We start from the raw sequence: 15,519 nt of genomic DNA, 5'->3' as shown, positions 1-15,519 counted from the left end.
ACACAAAAAAATTAATAATTCTAAATAAATAATAATTATATAAATATTATTTTAATAAAAAAATATTTACATAAATACATAAATATAAAATATAATAACTATTTAAAAAACTACTAACATAAAAATAAATTTCTTACAACTAATAACAAATTTAAAACTCAAATAGTTAGAGAATTTAAGTTATATAAGAGAGGAAAATATGATTTTGGTGTGAAGAATGAGAGGGTTTATATAGGGGAGGAGGAGGGGTAGTTAGGGAAAACAGATGGGGCATTTATGGCATTTAATGGAAGGCGTGTCCCCGGGGATGCGCCTTCCACACGTGACATCTAACTCAGCGAAAACATGGATAAAGCGCGTCCCCGAAGACGCGCCTTTCGCCAACTCAACCGAAAGGATGCCACTTCGGGAAATATATATTAAACGATACTAAAAAATTAAATATTCGATAAATATATATCAGTTTAGTCAAATCACCCCCAAGCGAAGGAGCACCGTCGATGGTGATAAAAATGAATAAATATGAGATTGAGATGCTGGTGTCTACCACAAGTGTGATGTAAGCAGAAGGGATTGACGTCAGCATCAGCGTCACCTTTGAAATTGGTGTCTACCACCTCAATTATTCTTTTCTTTTCTCTTTTTTTATTTTTTTGTTTACGTCAATTGATAAATTACTTAATCACTCAATTTTAAATGTTTTTAATCCACTTTTGAGATTCTTTAATTTGATTATTAAAGATTTAAAGGTTTTGTCCTTGTAATAAATTAAATTTATCTTTTGTGTTTTTAACTTTTTTTTTCTATCAATTTAACTCTTCAAGTTATCTATGATGTTTATCCTAACACTCAAAGTTCATTTTGACTAACATAATCATTATTCTTTTGTATTTTTCAACACTAACGATTTTTATATCAGTCAAATATTATTGACGAAGCTTGATGATGAAGTGATATTTATTAAAAATAATAAAATATTTAAATATGTATTAAGTACAATGGTTAGAAAAAAATCCCCAAAAGTTCGACTTAATGTCTTAATCTTATTGAAATAAATAATAAATTTTTGGGAATTTATTCTAACAAATGTGTTTAATAAATATTTTAACATAATCCCTTAATCCACAGACGTAGAAGACTCACAGTTATGTCAGTAAAAGATAGTTAACAGACTTCGATGACTAAATTGATGCAAAAATAAAAAGACAATAAGATGAAAATAATAAATTAAGTTTACTATATGGACAACAATGACTCATAAACTAATATTAAACTTTGAAATATTATTATTTAAATCACTCTATCATTAATTATTTATTTTATCAGTTTAAATGTTATACGAAAGACCTCTTAAAACTTTTGATAAATTTATGAAGAATTCTTCAAAACTTTCCGTTTAAACCCAGATTTTTGGACTTTATTTGATTCATCAATGTTGAAATATTTTATTTTAGATCTAAATAGAGGGGAGGTGAAGAATAAGGGGAAAAGTAATATATCTCAGTTATACACTTATTAGATTAGACTATATAAGATTAAAATATTAACTTAAAATTTCAATTTTCTCGAAGAAAATTGAAGCAGAGAATAAAAAAGAAAACATTTTAGTACTAGTTAGCGGAAGTGGAGAATGATGATTGACGTTCGAAAAAAATATATATATTAGGTTAATTTCTGAAATAAAAAAGGGTCAAAACGTAGCATTCTGCTGTTGATGCTAAACAACTAACGATCGAGTGGCTAAACAAGCAAAATTAGAAAATGTAGTGATCAAATTTTATAGTTGAATAACAAAAATTAAAACACATTAAAAGCTTGGAAATTAAACATGCAATTTACCCATTACTTTTGCACGTCAATTTTTTTTAACAATTTCAATAATTCGTGTAAAGTGAAAACAATAATAATAAAGCGAGTAACTGGTTAACGAATTGAAAATATGAACTTGTACTATTTTATTTCAAATAAATATTAGTTAATCTTCTTAAATGTGTATATTCAATACTCACATAGCAAGGCTTCATAATAAGGTGTTACCCCTATAGATTGCTTGCTTCAACTTGAAAAATCATTGCAAACATGAATTCTGTGAGCACGAACCATTCAATTTTTTACTTTTTTAAAATTTTGGGCAACCGAAAGTAAAAAAGAACACTGGTTTTGATTGGAGACTGAAAAGAGAAAAAGTGAGACGTATAGTTAAATAATGAAAACTTGAGGTCAGAAGCAAGCACCAAACCAGACATTTATATTTTTCAAAAAGAAAACCTCCCTTAAATAAATGAACTTGTACAAAAAAGAAATCCAGACTTAATGTTCTTAGGTGTAAACTATACTAGGGGAAGGGGTCCCATCAAATTATTTTTCATGGACATTTTTAAAGGGCATCCAATTAGTATCCCGTTTCATGTGAATATTTATTTCACACAACTATACCCTCAGTGAAGATGGAGACCTAATTGAATTGTGAAGGGATAAATTGTTTAATTTTGAAATATATAAAATCTTTAAACTTGAATAAATCATAAATTTGAAGAAGTTATGGTTTAATTTTACTAGTTTTAATATTGAAGGATTTTAAAAAATAATTAAACCAGAAAAATTACAAGTCAAAATTTCATTTTAAAATTAAGAAGTTCCTGAAATATAAATAAAATTTGGAAGGAGCAAGAGTTTAATTGTAGTGATTTTAGAAAATAGTAGTGACCTAAAATCAATCAAATTATCAAAATTGGGGGTAACTGCTCCCACCTCCCACGTAGATTCTCCCTGATGCTTAGCTGATCGATAATATTTATATGCAGTGTTGTAAAATTGAATCAGTGGTAGAACTAGTAAGAATGTTAATGTGTGATTCAATCAATTTAATTATTTAAAGATAATTAAATATATATATATATATATATATTTAAGATTATTAAAAAAATTAAAATTTAATTCAATTTATTATTATTATTATTATTATTACTTTGGTTTTTACTTTTTGATGATTAATACTAAATTGTAAAATTTTTAATTTTATCTTATCAACTTTATCAATTCAATTATATACTTTAATCCAGTTTTAATACTCATAATATATAAATTATGATAAGAATAATTCAAAGTTCATCAACTCCCTTATAAAATATGTCTTATGTATAATCATGTTATTTATTTATTCAAAGTGATAAATTTTAAATATTTGATTTTCTTGATCTCCAAAAACTCATTGTTTTTAATTTTTGATGTTCACGTGATAAATAATCTAAACTAGTGATATATGTCTGCTTATTTGTTTTCATTTTTCACGTAACCTCGATCAAACTTGGGTTAAAAGATAACCTTTCTTTCCGATATTCGTGGAGAAAATAATCATAAGCTAGTATAGTCTCAACCGACTACTCGTACTTGTTAAAATCACGTCAAGTAATTTATGAGTTGATCAGATCATGAATTAATTAAATTTGATTTAGTCAAAATTTGATAAAAATTAACTTAAAATTTTAATAAGCTGAATCGAGTAAAATTCAACTTAACTCAATAAGTTCACGAACAACTCATTAATTTTTATGATATTTTATTTAATATCCTAAAAAATTATTTCATTAAAAAATTATTCATTACTAACAAATGACTAATATATTAATTTTTAATAAATAATAAAAATACTATAAATAATTATTATTTTACTACACTAAAAAGTTAAATCATAATTATTATTTTAATATATTTGTGAATTCTTATCATGGAATTTAGAGTTTCAATTTGTTTCATATGCTTTTTTAATAATTTTTATTAAATATATCAATTTATGTTTATATTAAGATATATATAGTATTAGTAGATTTTATATATAATTAGAAAGTAAGATAAAAATTTTGTTGAGTTTAACGAGTAATAATGTGAGTAATGAGTTTAACGAGCACGAGTCAAATAATAAATTTTTTTAATGAGTACAATTCTAATAAAATTTTAACGATATTAACAAATAACAAGTGAAATTGAATAATAAATTTTTTAACAAACAAGAGTACTACCACTCGTAATCGACCAGTTGATAAATACACACCACCCTTTTCTATTTTAATCATTTCTTATCGTACTGTTCTGCCTCAAACAATTAGAAGAATCTCTACACGCGCTCCCCTAGCGTGTGGTAGTATTTACTTTTTTTGAGAAGTGAGGTTTACCATTCTTACACGATTCGTTATTTAAGACAATCAACACGTGAGTGACCACATGCTTCGTACTTTCAATGAGGCGGTGATCTAAGTGATGACGTTGAAAGCACATCCGTACCCGTTACCCGGATTCATATCGTATCCTCATTGGGTCCAAGCAAACCCCCTCCAAATAGGTAATATCCCTGGTGGTGCACTTTAGCTGAGCTCCTTGTTTCTTTTGTATTTTTTTTATTAAAAAACAATTTCAGACGTTTTTTTTGGTTAAGTTTTCTTATTTTAAGAAAATGAGCCGTTGACTGAATGAGGTTGACAAATAAGGCTTGTGGTGGGGACTACAGTGACGTAATGATCTGAATCTCTGTCGTCTCTTAATCGTTAGGTTGTTCAATAATGCTGATGATGAAGAGGAGATATGTTATTTTATTAATTTAAATAAGTTATAAGATAATATTTATTTAAAATATTTGTAATTATATACCGATGAATTTAAATTTAGAATTTTTAAGGGATAATAATTATATAAGGGTTAATATATTGGGGGTGGGGCCAATCAAATTATGTTTGGACCTGGTTTGGACCATAGAAAATACAAGACAATATGGTAATGAAGAGGGCATGGGGCCATGGACAATTGATAGGTAATTGCTGCAATAATGCTAATAGACCAAGGCCGAGAGAATTGATATTTTGGGCACCCATTGGTCCAATTGTTATTATTATGGGTAAACTATAAAAATGGTGGCTTTCGTTTGAGTTTTATAAATTATTTCTCACTTATTTAAAAAAATATAAGATTTAGTCATTTTCATTTTGCTTTAATTAAGATGTGACAATTGAAGGTTAACGGCCGTTAAACTTTTAACAGTTTGCTGACTTGGCACGATAAATATATAAAATTAAAATTACATCATTTTTACTTAGATAATATGTGAATTAAGTTTTGGTCACTTTCATTTCATATTTTTACACATTTGCTCACTAATAAAAAAATATAAGTTTTGGTCACTTGCGTTATTGTTTCATTAAGTTTTGGTCACTTACATTATCGTTTTATTAAGTTAAGTCACTTGAACGTTGAATGCCATTAGTCTGAGGACACGACCCATTAGTAAAATTGTTTAATTTTTATTTTAACCACTAAATTCAAATTAGTTTAGAGACATCATTTTAATTTGCCCATTTTTTAATATTTTCTCCCCAGCCCCCAATATTGCTCATCTTCTCCATGCTTCTTCTTCAGACATCTCTATTTCATTGCAATAGCGTTATTGTTTCTAATTATTAATTATAATTATTTGAAGTCAAAATATGTGAGTTCCCAGTTATAAAAAAAAGATATATAAAGAAGTAATGATGATCGTGAAAAATACAGAGAATTTGTCATTAAAACTCTGAAAAGATTCACCACCACCACGAAGACACTGCCTCGAGCCAAGAAAACTAGAACGTCTTCAATGGCGTCATTATTGATGACGTACTACCAGGTTTTCATCTTCGATGAGTTGTTAACGAAATCCGTGTGATGTAAAAGTTCGTCGAGAATGTTTGTCACATCCAGACGTGGTCGACTTCCACGACGTTTACAAAGATCAAACCGACATTCACATAGTATTGGAGATCTACTCCGGTGGTGAGCTGATTGATCCGGTCGTCGCAAAAATGAGGTACTTGGAGGCCTACGCGGTGGTAGTGGTGCGATAGATTGCGCAGACCGCATGGCTTAACGATGATTCATAGGGATCTAGAATAAAAAATTGCTTGTTCTTTAGAAAAAAAATATTCAACGTTAAAGATCATGAATTTTGGATTGAGTTATGTGGATGAATTCACGTATCCAATTATCGGGTTGTTTGGATCCATTGATCATACTTCATTGGAGGTGATTTCTTAAGTGAAAATCACCACGAAGAGTGATATCCGATTATCATGTTATTTGGATCCATTGATCTGTTTTCTTGCTCCTTGTTAGATTTGACATTCCACAATCTCAATATTTGGAAATTGAATTTTAGTTTGCATAACTGAGATTACCTAACTTCATTTTATCTCTAGATACCTACCTTCTCATTTTTCTCTGAACTTGTGGTGTTATTATTTGTTATTGGAAGTTAGAAATCTTTCATTATTCTTGAAACATAGCATGAGTATTTGAAAGAAGGCAAATTGAGAAAAGCAGAGATGTCTGCAGAAGAAAGAGAGAGAATATGAACAATAATGGGTTGGGAAGAAAACATATTAAAAATGAATAAATTGATTTGAATTTACCAAAAAGATCTATAATCAATATTTTGTCTAAAGTGTAGGGGTTAAAATAAATATTAAACCATTTTACTAAATGGCCACGTCATCTAACTGACGACATTCAATGTCCAAGTGACCAAAATCTAATAAAATGATAACGTAAGTGACCAAAATTTATGTTTTTAAAATTTAGTGAGAAAAAGTGTACACATTTGAAAGGAAAGTGACCAAAACTTAATCCCCATATTATCTACGTAGAAATGATATAATTTTAATTTTATATATTTACCGTGTCTCGTCAGCAAACTGTTAAAGGTTTAATAGATATTAACCTTCAGTGACCACATCTTAATTAAAACGAAACGAAAGTGACAAAATCTTATGTTTTCTGAATCAGTGAGAAAAATGTTTATAAAACTCAAACGAAAATGGACATTTCCATAGTTTACCCTATTATTATTTTGAATAAGGAAATCTTATTTTTTAATCACATTATTTATTAACCAACTAACGTGTTCATTAAAATTGAACAGGTCCATGCCGGTAGTACAATATTTTATAAGATTTTATCAAACATATCCGAGTTTTTGAATAAAAATAAATAAATTGATGATGATGATGTTATACATGAGCTAAAGATGTTATCTACAGGGATGTATTCAGTATATATGGGAAGTCGTGTGTCTGAAAATTTAAAATCATTATAATTTTTAATTTATTTTAATTTGTTAAAATATTATAAATTTAATTATGTTCGACTGAAGTTTTATAAATTCAAATTTATTCTTTTAACATGAAATTTTAAGTTTATTCTTGATTACCACGATGGTTGATGAATGCGGAGCCGAGTACTAATGAAATTCAGAACCCCATATCATGTTAAAATTCTTCGATTATAAATGGACAAAAACAGCAGTGGGTGTGAAGAACATAAATTGTAAGTTGGCTGATGCCGGGAATGGATAAAAAGCATCCAGGCCATGGGGATTGATAAGGGATGCATTAAGTCGCTTAATGAATTTTTGGAAAAAATATTAAATTTAACTAACATGTTAGAAAAGGAAAAATATAAAAAAATTATATATCTATTAATTTCTAGAAAAGAATATTAAACTTTTGAACTTCTATTTATAAATTGCTGAGAACATGATCAAATCAAAGATGTTAGTGAAAGGCTTGATCAACAACCACGTCTCTTGTAGGCTACAAGATTTGTTGCAATCTCTGTCGTGGGTAAGAGACAAACACAGCCGACGCTATCTGTAGCAACAAGGACATGTATATTCGCAACCCGAATAAGTTGAAGTCAAGTTGTTTTGCTAAGTAAGAATAAGCATCAGTTTTCAACAAATTATTGTTCAATGATTCATTGTTTAAGAATCCTATTCCCAGTGGATTTTGCTTTTCATGTAATCTGATTAAAGTGGGTTGTTCTGTCGTGAACGGGGGAAAATCAACGACTCATCGGAAGAAAAAAAGCATTAAAGCATTAATTCACTATCCACTTCAACATATAACAAACGGATGTATGCAATGAATCTTGAAAAGGCATTCAAACACAAACTTTTTACGAGTTTTGCATTATATGATAAATAAAGCCCCTGATACACCAATATAAACATTCTAGTATCTATGCGCATGCTTTGAGAAACCCCACTTTCCATTGCCAAATTTGATTAAATCACCTGCACCATCTAAACTAAATTGTGTCAAAGAATAAGGAAATGGCTCTTGTTTATGGAAGTGTTCAAAGTTCAGTTGTTGCAGAAGGGCTCTGCTTCTACCCTGATGCCTCTATGGTGTCTAAAATCTTCACGGTGCTAGCAATGGTTGCAGGGTTAGTGGGGTATTTGTATGGCCCATATTGGAAGGTGAGAAGGGTGCCTGGTCCACCAACTATCCCACTGGTAGGACACCTGCCTATGATGACTAAGTACGGCCCTGGTGTGTTTTCGGTTCTTGCTAAACAATACGGTCCTATTTTCAGGTCAGTTTTTTAGCCTTTTCTGGTAATACTTCGATTTGATGCATCAGTTGTACAAGTCAACCCCCAACAAGCTTCTTTGTTTCTTAGATGACAAAACTTGGGGCTGGTTTTTGGGTGGAGCGCAGGTTTCACATGGGAAGACAACCCCTGATAATTGTAGCAGATGCAGAGCTCTGTAAAGAAGTTGGAATCAAGAAATTCAAGGATATTCCAAACAGAAGCATTCCCACACCTATTGCTGCCTCCCCACTTCATCAAAAGGGTCTTTTTTTCACCCGGTACTCTCATATATTATTACATCAAACTAGTAACCCCCCAAAGAGGGTCTCCTTTTTCATTGGTTTTATTATGCCATTTAAGATTAAGAATCTGATTATACCTCAAATTCCAGGGATTCAAGATGGTCGACTATGAGAAACACTATCTTATCTGTGTACCAACCATCACACTTGGCAAACCTAGTTCCATCCATGCAGAATTGTATTGAATCCGCTACTGAAAATCTCCATTCATCTAAACAAGACGTTGTTTTCTCTAACCTCTCACTCAAACTGGCAACTGATGTAATTGGACAAGCTGCTTTTGGGGTTAACTTTGGCCTCACCACACCACAATCAATCAATCAGAGTGATGAAGTCTCTGATTTCATTGATCAACATATCTATTCCACAACACAACTTAAGATGGACTTGTCAGGTTCTCTGTCTATTATACTAGGTCTACTTGTTCCCATACTGCAGGAGCCTTTCAGGCAGATTTTGAAACGAATACCTGGAACCATGGATTGGAAAATTGAGAGGACTAACAAGAAGCTGAGTGGCAGGCTTGATGAGATTGTATCGAACAGAATGAAAGACGAGAACCGAGGTTCAAAGGACTTCTTGTCTCTAATATTGAGTGCAAGGGAATCACAAAATGTTGCTACCAATGTTTTTACACCGGACTACATAAGTGCAATTACTTATGAGCACCTTCTTGCTGGTTCAGCAACAACATCCTTTACATTATCGTCGATCGTCTATTTAGTTTCCGGACATCCTGAGGTTGAGAAAAAGTTGGTGGAAGAGATTGATGGGTTTGGTCCACATAACCAGGTGCCAACTGCTTATGATCTCCAACATAAATTTCCTTATCTTGATCAGGCAAGTTCCGACGCTTCATTTCCTTGCATTTTCTGCAAGCTTTGACATTGTCACAATACTCAATACTGGATTTATATGTTTCTGTTTGCTGGTTTGACTTCAGGTGATTAAAGAAGCTATGAGGTTCTACGTAGTTTCTCCCTTGGTTGCAAGAGAAACATCAAAAGAAGTGGAGATCGGAGGCTACCTTCTGCCTAAGGTATTACTTATGGGAAACTCAAATGTAATTTCATTTTCTGTTCATGAATTAATGCCCTTGATGTTCAGGGAACTTGGGTGTGGTTAGCAATTGGGGCCTTAGCCAAAGATCCAAAAAATTTCCCAAACCCAGATAAGTTTATACCGGAGCGTTTTGATCCAAATTGTGAAGAAGAAAAAGGAAGGCACCCTTATGCTCTTATACCCTTCGGTATCGGGCCTCGGGCATGTGTTGGCCAGAAGTTTTCCTTGCAGGAAATCAAACTCTCCTTGATTCATCTATATCGGAAATGTACATTTCGACATTCTACCGCCATGGAGAACCCTTTGAAGCTTGAATACGGCCTAGTTCTCAACTTCAAACATGGCGTAAAGCTCACTGTCACGAAAAGAACATGATTATTGTATCTGACTGGGTTATATATTCTCAGTCCTATGAATGCAAAAACCTGTAATTCTATACGCCTAAAAGCCTAAAACAAATCAATTACATTTTTTATTACTACTAATGCACAGTTTATGGATTTTAATACAAAAGAAGATATATTTATAACCTCAAAAGAGTGTTTTGATAGTCGTTTTGCTAAATTCTTTATCATTTGATGCCAAAACAAACGCCCTTGGGCTAGGGAGTCCCATGTAAGCATGCCTGGACGAGTCTCGAATTTTGTGGCTTGGTCGTGGTGAAGGTATCGGACCAGAGTTTGCAAAGGGACCAGGGGTGACCCTTGGAGATAGGTTAACTTGTTCCAGAGCCTGGGATTGCAATTCTTTTGGGTACTCTCGGACACACCCAATTCGAGGACCAATCCCATTTGTCCACTTACAAGACAAACGCTTGGCCATGTGAAATGTCTGTGCCTCCGAATTGGCGGCACTGGTGTCCATGCTGGTTTCTAGACTTTCAGCCCTGTTGCATGCATAATTTCCGGGCTCATCATCAACCTCCACATGCTTTGAATCTGTTGATTTTTCTGTTTCCTCTGGATCTTCGATCACTCCATTCTCAGACTCATCACCAGCAGCTTTATTCGAGGTGTGGTCCACATCTACAGCACATCTCTTCATCAGAAACTTGAATGCAAGATTAATCAAATTCTGGCAGCTTAGTGAAAGTCTAATGACAACTTTAGGTGGTTGTATTACCTTAACATTGGTCAGATCCACCTTGTGTTCTTCAAGGAAAATAATGAATTCTTTGAAACTGTCTTCGGTTGGGAGATAATGACCGCTGTAAGGCCAAATAGCCTGGAGAGAAAGAGAAGGATTTAAGAAACTGGTTTTTATTTGTGTTAGAATTGGAATTATATGTATAATGTACCTCAAGAACTCCATGAGAAGCCACCGATCGTCCAGCAGCTGTTGTAGCCCCTCCCGAAAGGAAACTCGAGTGCTGAATATCCCCTTTCTTCTTTTTCCCAACATACAAGGATCTTGTTGTGCTAAGCACAAAAATCCACTTGGAATCCTCAATGGTGTTAATAAGTGTCCCAGATTGCTTGTAAACAAGCTTTCCACTTTCCACGGTGTCTTCAAATGCTTCCCTTTCTTTATGCAAGCAAGAATTAGACATGGTTAAGAAATGTACAAAACATTTTAGCCATAATTGGTTCATTTCAAGTAAAATACAAGTAACAAAACTCACTGGTCCAAGATATTTGATGCATTGTCCTTGTAGATATGTTCTTCGACACCTGTTGAGATTCAGTTATTTGCCATCTCCAATATCCAACCTTCAATTCCAGATATCAGAACATAAGGGTATAATGGAGCAACCATTATAAGAAAGTTTAATGAAATACAGTACAAGTAGAAGAAAGGTTGAGTGCTCTTGCTTGCTGACCACACGTCGTAATAGAAGTGTAAATTGTGTCCATAACGGTGTCGTGGATCAATCTGCAGAAATATAAAAAGTCTATGACTTATGCATCCAACCAAACCATTGAAGTTTCATATAAAGTCACCACTTTCTCCCTATGTCATAATATGATACATTGCTTCAATCGTACGAATGGAAGCTCCCTTTTCTCATTTAAGAACAGAAACTGAAGCATACCAAAACGAAAATGGTTCATGAACCACGTTCAAATGATACCATATCTTAGCAATCGTTTCCCTATGCTATAACTAGACATGAAAAATAAAGAATTTTTTTATGTTATACTGAATCGCCTGGAGCACAAATAAACAGGGATATTCTAAGTCAACAAGGATTAAATGAGCTTACAGCTTCAAGCCAATGTCGGAGAGCTAGTTTTTGAGCCTTTTCGTCCTTAGACAAACCCTTCCCAAAACCCAAAAGAATGATCTTGTAAGTCCTAAAACAAACTTGGAAACTAGCAACTGGTGAAAGCTTAGTAAAGTACTTTGGCAGCCCTTGTTTTAGTTCGTGCCCATTTTGATACGATAGTTTCATGTTTCTCAATGTCATAGAATGAAACAGAACACCTTCTCAATGCTGCAAAATCTATGGTCTTCCACCAGCAACGTTTGAATTAATATAAGAACCAAACATATTACTCAAAGATAGAAACCGTAAATTCATATTATCTGGAGACAAAGTGCCGAACCAGAGCTCCTTAACCACAACGGCACAATCTGCAAGGTTCCTCCTTGTCCTATGACCTCTGTAGACTTTTTGCAGCTTAGTTGAAGCAGCATCGAGCTCACTTGGAGCCTTGGAGAAAACATTATCTCTGGTTTGGGGAGCATTATGGTGGGTTTTACTGCTATAACGATTCCGTTGGCTTTATCATTTGAGACAACTGAATTTACATTCCCTTGGTCAAGTGCTAAATGTTTGCAGGAATCGGGGGCTTCAAGCTTTGGTTCTTTAATGAACTTCATAGGGAAAGAAGAATTAGAGGGGAAAGAAAAGAAAACAACCACAAAAATGAAATCAACAACCTCACCAACAGGAGAGAAAAACAAGCAGTCCAACAACCACAACTTTTTTTCCTCTAATTTATAATGACCAAAGATAAGTCTATTGACTCCCAAGTCCAACCGCAAAGTCTTCTGCAACTTGTTAAACAAGGCAACTGGGTGACAGTTTGAACAAAAAGAGCTACTGCCGGGGATTGTCTTAGGAAAGACGAGCTAATATACGGCGTTACCGGATACATTAAAAGATATTTAATAAATTTGGTTTAGCGCTACCGGAAATATTGAGTAATAATAATGTATTAGATCTAAATCATGAAGAAATATTATTGAAAAATTTGGCTTTGTGAATTTAAAAGAGAAGCAGTTTTAGAGCCTATAAAGTGTCGATACTTTATAACAATGTATCGATCCACAACGATATAACAGGTAAAAATATGACAAAACCGGAGCGACCAATATATAGAAAGTGTCGATACTTTAATATAAGTATCGACACTTTGTGAATTTAAAAGAGAAGTAATTTTAGCGCTTATAAAGTGTCGATACTTTATAACAATGTATCGATCCACAACGATATAACATTTAAAAATATGATAAAACCGGTCTCTAAAAGACAAAACCGGTATAGAGCGACCAGATATATTGAAAGTATCTATACTTTAATATAAGTATCGACACTTTATGAATTTAAAAGAGAAGCAGTTTTAGCGCCCATAAAGTGTCGATACTTTATAACAATGTATCGATCCAAAATAATATAACAGGTAAAAATATGACAAAATCGGTCTCTAAAGGACAAACCGGTCTCTAAAGGATAAAATCGGTATAGAGCGACCGAATATATTTAAAGTGTCGATACTTTAATATAAGTATCGACACTTTGTGAATTTAAAAGAGAAGCAATTTTAGCGCCTATAAAGTGTCGATACTTTATAACAATGTATCGGTGTACAACGATATAACATGTAAAAATATGACAAACCGTCTCGAAATGACAAAACCGGTAAAGCGCTACCGGATATATTGAAAGTGTCGGTACTTTAATAAGTACGCGTAATAAATTATCGATATTTTCAAAGAAATAGGTAATTATACTATCGAAAGAATCGACACCTGATATAAAAATATCGACACTTTTGTAGTTGTATCGATTAAATATAAATAACATATCCGGTGAAAATATAAAGGGCATAGTTAAATATCCTCTAAAAAATAGATAGAACGAACGAGTTTTTGAAATCGAAGTGTAATTATTGCTACATTTCATAAGGCGTTTCTAAAGCGAAGTTTGTTTGTTTTTTGCTACAGCCGAATCGAAAAGTACGTTGTCGAAACCCTAGTTTTTTATTATTACAGTAATCGGAAATAGGATTTTTATGTGTTGCTTGGGATTTTGGAGTAAAGAAGCATTTGAGACCGATTACAGGTAGAAAGTGATATTCTAGGTAAAATATAAATATCGATACTTTTATTAAATATTATAGGTAGAAAGTGATATTCTAGGTAAAATATAAATATCGATACTTTTATTAAATATTATAGGTAGAAAATGATATTATAGGTTGTATAAATGTGTCGATACTTGGAGTATTGAGTATTCTCATTCTTTTGAAGGAAATATGGATTAGGATTTTTGGGTTTAGTTTGGGGATTTTGAATCAAAGCCAAGAAGGATTTGAGATCGATTATATAATATTATAGGTAGAAAATAAATATGGATACATGTATATAATATTATAGGTAAAATTATATTTTAGGTTGTATAAATGGCCGACACATTTTGTAGTGGCCATTCAAATTCTTTTGAAGAAAACCGTTTTACACAAGAGTAGTTATCTATATTGTATATTGAATAAAATGTATGTAACAAGTATTTGATTTGATTTGCGTAAACTAATATATGAAGGAAAAATAGAGTCAATGGCTGGAAAAATTGTTGGTGGCGCAGATGACTTTGAAATTGAGGCTGAGACTCGAAAGCAACCAAAGGGTAGATATATGTACTTCTAGTAAGTATCAATGTCTTTTTGTTATTATCGTTGAAATGATAATTGGATTAAAGTATTTAAGAACTTTAATTTGATTAAAATTTTAAATGTTGACAGTATGAACGAATGCCAAAGGATGAAGGAAGGTGACGAACACATCGGTTCGGTATATAAATTGAAATTGACATTGAATATTATTTAGCGTTAATGTATTGATTAAGAAACATTTATGCTTAATATTAGGTGAGAAATGATGTGTTGGAGAAATGTAATTCGATGAGTGATGCTGATAAGGAACTTTACATCACACAATCAAAGATGGATAGTGAAGAATACAAAGAATGGAGGAAATCACATGAAAAGAAGGTATTCATTAAACTTGTAAATACGTTGATACAAAATATATAAGAACTATGACATTATATATTGTTAAAAAATGTAGGAAGTGTCGACAAGGTGCATCATTAAAAGGGTGAATTCATTAATTAAACACATTAAGGAGAAGGGTCAGTTGATGTGCTGGGAGAAATGGGGTTTGGATCGTTGGTAGGAGTAAGGGATCAACCTATTCGGAGGGAATTATATCGATCATTGATGGTGCAATTTGATGTCGAACAATGTATTGCTAAATATGGTGATTTTTCATTTCCTCTGGGGATCCCATGTGCTGCAGCCGTCTTGGGGTAGGAAATGAAGGCAAAAGTGTTGTAGACGTCTCTAAGAGTAAGAACTGGAAAACACTTGCCTCAAAATATGGTTTGAAGTAGAAGATGACATATACTGAACTTGAAGAGAAAATTAAAAGTGGATTTTACGGGGGGGATGAGCTGAAGGCCCGAGTTATATTGTACCTTATCGGGATCTTTCTTTGTCCAACGGGTGATACGTCAACGAACAAGGACTATATGAAG

The 15,519-nt window shown here is 32.6% G+C and overlaps 2 protein-coding genes across 2 annotated transcripts; one reads left to right on the top strand and one right to left on the bottom strand.

The window, feature by feature from the left end:
* Positions 1–8,058: 8,058 nt before the first annotated feature.
* Positions 8,059–10,171, top strand: LOC120179788 (cytochrome P450 711A1-like). The gene is made up of 5 exons (XM_039185278.1): positions 8,059–8,394; positions 8,520–8,672; positions 8,786–9,536; positions 9,640–9,735; positions 9,804–10,171. The coding sequence occupies exons 1-5, from the start codon at positions 8,132–8,134 to the stop codon at positions 10,131–10,133; spliced, it is 1,593 nt and encodes a 530-aa protein (XP_039041209.1). The 5' UTR covers positions 8,059–8,131; the 3' UTR covers positions 10,134–10,171.
* Positions 10,172–10,260: 89 nt separating this feature from the next.
* LOC120179787 (IQ domain-containing protein IQM1-like) lies at positions 10,261–12,040 on the bottom strand. Its single transcript, XM_039185277.1, has 6 exons — positions 11,962–12,040; positions 11,542–11,630; positions 11,380–11,467; positions 11,056–11,282; positions 10,881–10,982; positions 10,261–10,796 (listed from the first exon to the last, which is right to left on the bottom strand). Exons 3-6 carry the CDS (start codon positions 11,399–11,401, stop codon positions 10,290–10,292), a joined length of 858 nt encoding a protein of 285 aa, XP_039041208.1. The 5' UTR covers positions 11,402–11,467; positions 11,542–11,630; positions 11,962–12,040; the 3' UTR covers positions 10,261–10,289.
* Positions 12,041–15,519: the final 3,479 nt, after the last annotated feature.

This window comes from Hibiscus syriacus, unplaced genomic scaffold (genome assembly GCF_006381635.1).
Source record: "Hibiscus syriacus cultivar Baekdansim isolate YM2019G1 unplaced genomic scaffold, ASM638163v2 tig00112453_pilon, whole genome shotgun sequence".
Lineage (NCBI taxonomy): Eukaryota > Viridiplantae > Streptophyta > Magnoliopsida > Malvales > Malvaceae > Hibiscus > Hibiscus syriacus.
Note: the sequence above shows the minus strand (reverse complement) of the source record. Positions and strands in the feature narration are given on the sequence as shown.

What these genes read in the sequence shown, in the direction of transcription:
- LOC120179788 (XM_039185278.1), top strand. Translation starts at nt 8,132, where the DNA reads ATGGCTCTTGTTTATGGAAGTGTTCAAAGTTCAGTTGTTGCAGAAGGG. An exon ending in CAATACGGTCCTATTTTCAG is followed by an intron (nt 8,395 to 8,519) that starts GTCAGTTTTTTA and finishes GGTGGAGCGCAG; the next exon opens with GTTTCACATGGGAAGACAAC. An exon ending in AATTTCCTTATCTTGATCAG is followed by an intron (nt 9,537 to 9,639) that starts GCAAGTTCCGAC and finishes GTTTGACTTCAG; the next exon opens with GTGATTAAAGAAGCTATGAG.
- LOC120179787 (XM_039185277.1), bottom strand. Translation starts at nt 11,401, where the DNA reads ATGCATCAAATATCTTGGACCA. An exon ending in CTTCTCATGGAGTTCTTGAG is followed by an intron (nt 10,983 to 11,055) that starts GTACATTATACA and finishes CTTTCTCTCCAG; the next exon opens with GCTATTTGGCCTTACAGCGG. An exon ending in TGGATCTGACCAATGTTAAG is followed by an intron (nt 10,797 to 10,880) that starts GTAATACAACCA and finishes TTTCTGATGAAG; the next exon opens with AGATGTGCTGTAGATGTGGA.